Source organism: Eptatretus burgeri, chromosome 18 (genome assembly GCF_056783735.1).
Source record: "Eptatretus burgeri isolate ZD-2024b chromosome 18, Ebu_testis_v1, whole genome shotgun sequence".
Lineage (NCBI taxonomy): Eukaryota > Metazoa > Chordata > Myxini > Myxiniformes > Myxinidae > Eptatretus > Eptatretus burgeri.
This window is the reverse complement of record NC_140978.1, coordinates 24,688,205-24,693,500: the sequence shown is the minus strand read 5'-3', so window position 1 is coordinate 24,693,500 and position 5,296 is coordinate 24,688,205. Positions and strand designations below refer to the sequence as shown.

Below are 5,296 nucleotides of genomic sequence, written 5' to 3'. Positions count from 1 at the left end.
CCAAGTGGCATTCCCTCTGGTGTAACATAAAATAATTCTTCAAAACAACATGACAATCACTTTCACCATAAGTGCAACAACTGTGCCCCGGTTAAAGGCAGGAGTGGTTGTTCTGCATCATTGATTTCTGAACCAGTGCTGTCACCACCTGGGTCCTCCCTGATGCTTGTGCAGACATGGGCACCGTGCTGAAGGTCCTTTTGCTCCCGAGGCGGTCTTCGTCACAAGTTGAAGTCATCACGCTGGAGGAAATGCAGGTACAGTGGAACTATACAAAAAGCAAGCTGCACCACTCGTGTAAAGAAAGGTTTATGCTTGTAACTGTTTGGGTTGTCGACTTACCAAACGTATCATAAGTACGTGATGTACTGACCCCCTCGCGCTGCACGCAAAATATGAGCTTGAAAGCTTGAGCAATCTCTCAAGGTTCAAAGGTGGATGTTGATTTGAACATCACAATTATCCTGACAGCAGCATCTTGTTTCCTGTACCCAGTTTTGATGCATATGCAGTAAATATTGTCACAAGATTATGTAATGGTGTAATTCTCAAAACGATGAGTAATATTGTATATATATATATATATATATATATATATATATATATATATATATATATATATATATATATATATATATATATATATATATATACAGAGGGATAGTTCAAGCTGTGCACATCAAAGTGCAGAGCTTTACCTCCACCCTTATTGTGTAACTGAAGTTAAAATTAAACTGCATTTCCCTTTATTCTCATCACAACCCAGGTTTTCCCAGATGCTTCTCCTATCCAGGCCATGGCTATATCCTCTAAACGACAAGAGCTCTACATCGGGGGATCCGGTGTTCTTGTTCAACTCTCTTTCCATCGTTGCGGCCTCTATGGCCCAGCTTGTTCCGATTGTTGCCTCGCCCGGGACCCCTATTGTGCTTGGGATGGTAGTGCCTGCATTCACTACCTCTCGTTGCCACAACAAGGGCAAGATGTGCTACACGGTGACCCGATGACCAGTTGCCCTGAGCAGTTCCACAGCTATGACCCTGACGCAGCAAAGGCACCCGGCAACAGCCGTGTGCTGATCACCGTCGAAAATTCCTCGGTTCTGCTTGAATGCCCCACACACTCTCCTCAGGCAGAATTGTTCTGGCTCGTCGAGAGGTCTGTGGGCAAAGCCAGGAAAGAGGTCAAACTGAATGACCGTACCACATTTACACCTACGGGCCTGCTTCTCAGGCGGCTGACACATTGGGATGCCGGCACCTACTTCTGCCGAGCCCGTGAGATCGGTGGCTTTGTGCAGACACTGGCCCGTGTCACACTCGCTGTGCTTAACACGAGGCAGATAGATCAAATACTCTCGGCCCCAGAACACTCAGAACGACATTTCGGCCCCACCAAATTGAATAAGAATTGGTACCGCGACGTGATGCGGTCACTGGCACTTCAGCAAAGGGGGAGTTGTCGGAGCAAAAAGGGATCTCGGCGACGTCGCAGACTGGGAGCTGGTCTGAGGGAGCGAGCAAGGAAGCAAGACCACGAGCAGTCCAAACGTGGACCGAGAAGTATCAGCTAGAATGTCAATGTTCTTTCACAAGCAATGCCTAATTTTGGAGGTGACTCTTTTGTTGGCAGGTAGTGAACGATCAGATGCTGGGATTGAGCCTTCTTATTACTTTTATTGAGGAATCATTCATGTATACACACAGCAGTAGTTCAGGTGCAATGATGGTCCGTGATCTGTGTCATGTTTATTTAGTGTCGACAACTGGATGTCTGTGGTGCGCAGTTAGAAATAAGGCGTTTAAAATTAAAATGTCTCCGATTCTAATCTCTCTTTCATTTGTATTACAAACTCGTATGTACTGTCGTAGAGTAAGATGATGCAATATGACCCTCTTGAGAAAAGTGGGTCAAGGTTCCTCGTTCCCACCTCGGAAATATCAATTCCACTCAGTCCTTCTTTTCAGCATGCAGAACATTTTACTTTTGACATTGCATGCTATACTGACAGCCAGACATCACTTTGGTGCAGACTTTCATTATGATGAACACTTAACAAGGACCAATGATGATGTATTGGCAGTGGGGACGGAGAGGTAATTATTACAATTTTATTCCTGTGGACCTTTAATCACTTCACGTGTTTACCAAACTGTATAAGATAACCACCGTAATATGTCAAATTCACAACGTATGAACATTTTTTTGAAATAGTAAAAATATCATGAAATGAATGGGTATTGCTTCCCAACCTATCTCATAATTGCATTTACTACAGCAGCTACTACTACTACCATACTAAATTTTGTCTCTATGTGGAGACGTTGTCTCGGTCTTGTTTTTATACCTCCACTGACGAAGTCGCCAGAGGCATTGTGTTTTTGGGACGTCTGTCCGTGATAGGTTTTCGTTACCGCGATAACTTAAGAATAGCTGAAGGGATCTAAGTCAAACTTGGTACAAGTATGTATCGTGATGTAAAGATAAACTGATTTGATTATGAGGTCAAAGGTCAGAGGTACCATTCGGGAAAAATTCTGTTACCGCACTAACTTGTGAACCAGTGATGGGATTTTGACCAAACTTGGTATAAGTATATATATTATGATGCAAAGATGAATTGATTACATTTTGGCATCAAGAGATCAAAATTCAGGGGTAATGACAGGTAAAAATGTAATATTTGAGAACAGCTGAAAAGGATTTAAATTGAATGTGGTACAAGGATGTATAATGATGTAATAATGTTAGCAGAGGCGTATCGGTCAACGTCAAAGAGTGCTGTTCTAGTTAGTTCAAACCCTGTGGTTAAACTTAATAATCACAACACGTACCTCGCTAACCACCACAAATATCCACATCCTCCTTGTAAGCAACTACTTCCTCCCCTCCATGCTCTCCTCACTGGTTCACCACTACTCACTGGTTGACTTCCGGTTCTGGGTTTGGAGTGTTGGCAGGTCTCCTTCGGGGCTCCCTGCTGACGATCTCAAAGTTAAGTTTCCGGTCAAAATCTGTCCCGTTTTAACTGGTTATGTTCTCACCTACATGTTACTGTGTGTTCCTAGTTCGGTTTTGTTTCAAAAATCGTGCTATTTTGTGAGATTTCGTCGAACTTGTCTTACTGGGTGCTTGAGGCCTACCCTTTGTTCCCCTCGGTGTACGATCGTGTTTATTTGTTTTTTCTCCCCATTATCTTCAATTTCTATCTTTCCCACTTTATTAACATCCCCCATCCCTCCCAACCAATCACTCTATTTATTATCTTTTAAAAAAAAAACAACAACAAAAAAAAAAAACGCTACCTTTCTCTGATTCTTCTTCTTCTTCTGAATCATCTCCTCTTCTTCTTCCTCAATTTTTTTCTACAACACTTCCATGACCTAATCTGTTGAAAACTCTCTCAAACAATAACAATAACAAAAACGATTTCTTATAATGCTTCATCTTCCTCTTTCACATGTGTGGCACTCTTTACTGTATCAGAATGCACTACTCTTCTACTATTTAAACAGACTGCTCTCAATTCGACCTTTCCTTCATACCTTGCCGAAAAAATCCAACTGTTACAGCGTTTATTCTCTCCATTCTCTGAATTCGCCTTTATTGCATCCCACAAGAAATGTGTTTAATCGCATATCTGACCTAAAACTTTCAAAACCCCCAGATTGCTATGAATGTTCGCTTTCCATCAACCATTCTTTTTTTCCATCTTCAGTGCCAACTCACCCCTCTCACCCCTCACTCTCAAAGCAACCATCCCACTCTTCTCCCTCCAAGCCTCCCTCTCTCCTCTCTCAAAAACTCCCCCTCACCTTTCTCCCACCATTCATCCCCCTCACTCATCCTTCCCAAAGTTGCCCCCCCCTCCCATCCACAAACCTGCCTCCTTCCACTGCCCTCTCACCTCCATCTCTTCACTCCACCTCCTCAAATCCTCAACTGCCTTCTTCCCCCTCTCTTGTCCCCCCTCTCCCCCAGCACCACAGAGCCTTTTCTCCTCCAAATTTGGCCCCTCCCCAAGCTATTCTGCAATCCCCCACACTCTTTCAACAACCCTCCTTACCTCCCCCCTCGGCCCTTGTCCTACCCTCCACCTCCCCCCACCCCCTGCACCCAAAGCCTCCTCCCTTACCTCTTCATTAAAAAGTGTGGACCTCAAATATCCGGGGCCTTCGCTCAAACCTTTCAGATCTTTCCATACAGGTTGCCACTGACAAACCAGACATAATCTGCCTAACAGAAACTTTCCTCTCCCAAGACGTGTCTGACTCCCAAGTATCTCTCCCTGGTGACTCCCTCCTCCGGTTTGACAGACCTGAGCCTCGCCCTGGTGGAGGAGTTGCTCTCTTCATCAAAGACTATTCCTCACTCTCCATGCACTGCCCTCACTCCCCCATACCCCCAGGAATACCTCTGGCTACGGCTTCCCCTCAACTCCCACCTCATGTTTATATGTGTACTGTACCTTCTACCTAACAGTGATGACTCCATCAACACCTCACTATCTGAAAAAATGGACCAACTTCTATCTTCTCATCCAAACTCTCTCTCTTCCTCATATGTGGCGACTTCAATTATCATCATGCCAGTTGGCTAGATGTGGGTACCTCTCTCACCTGTCATGGCACCTCAGCAAAAGCTTTCTGCGACTCATTAGGACTGACTCAATCGGTCAACTTCCCCACCCGGATCTCAACCAATGGTACTCCATCTCTTCTGGATCTGATTTTGACAAATTTCCCTGACAATATCTGCTGCTCTTCATCCGCTCCTATCGGTTCTTCTGATCACGTCCTTGTCAAAGTGGACATCTCTTTGGCTATTATCAGAGAACCACCTCACCGCCGTCGAGTCTGGCATTTCATTCAAGCCGACTGGCAGAGTCTCCAAGCAGCCCTCAAACTTATAGACTGGTCTCCTATCGGTATTTTCTCCAACATCAACTCATCCTGGGAATTCTTTCAAAGAAACTTGCTCTCCCTCATGCACAGATTTATCCCCTCTCGTCTTCAGTTGTCCTACCCTTCCTCCCGCCCTTGGTTTACTGAAGCATGTGGCGAGGCAGTTGTCCTGAAACAACTTGCCTTTTCCTCATGGAAAGCAAACCCAACTGAGGGCAATCTCAGGTCCTTCCACAAAGCTCGGAACAAGTGTGTATCTACCCTCAGGAGAGCCAGAAAACAACATCTTTCTCATCTGAAGTCTGAACTCTCAAACCTCTCTCCCTCCTCAAAATCCTGGTGGCGTCTAATCAAATCTGTTTCTGGTGTATGTTCCCCCTCCACCCCTCCCT

General features: G+C 44.8%; 1 protein-coding gene across 2 annotated transcripts in view; it reads left to right on the top strand.

The window, feature by feature from the left end:
- The window catches only part of LOC147008748 (semaphorin-3A-like), a 70,611-nt gene extending 68,377 nt beyond the window's left edge, over positions 1-2,234 (top strand). For both annotated transcript variants that reach the window (XM_085863593.1, XM_085863594.1), the window contains 2 exons: positions 175-257; positions 767-2,234. In XM_085863593.1, coding sequence (XP_085719719.1) covers positions 175-257; positions 767-1,573 — 890 coding nt within the window. In that variant the 3' untranslated portion in view covers positions 1,574-2,234. The remainder of the gene's footprint in view (positions 1-174; positions 258-766) is intronic.
- The last annotated feature ends 3,062 nt before the right edge of the window (positions 2,235-5,296 follow it).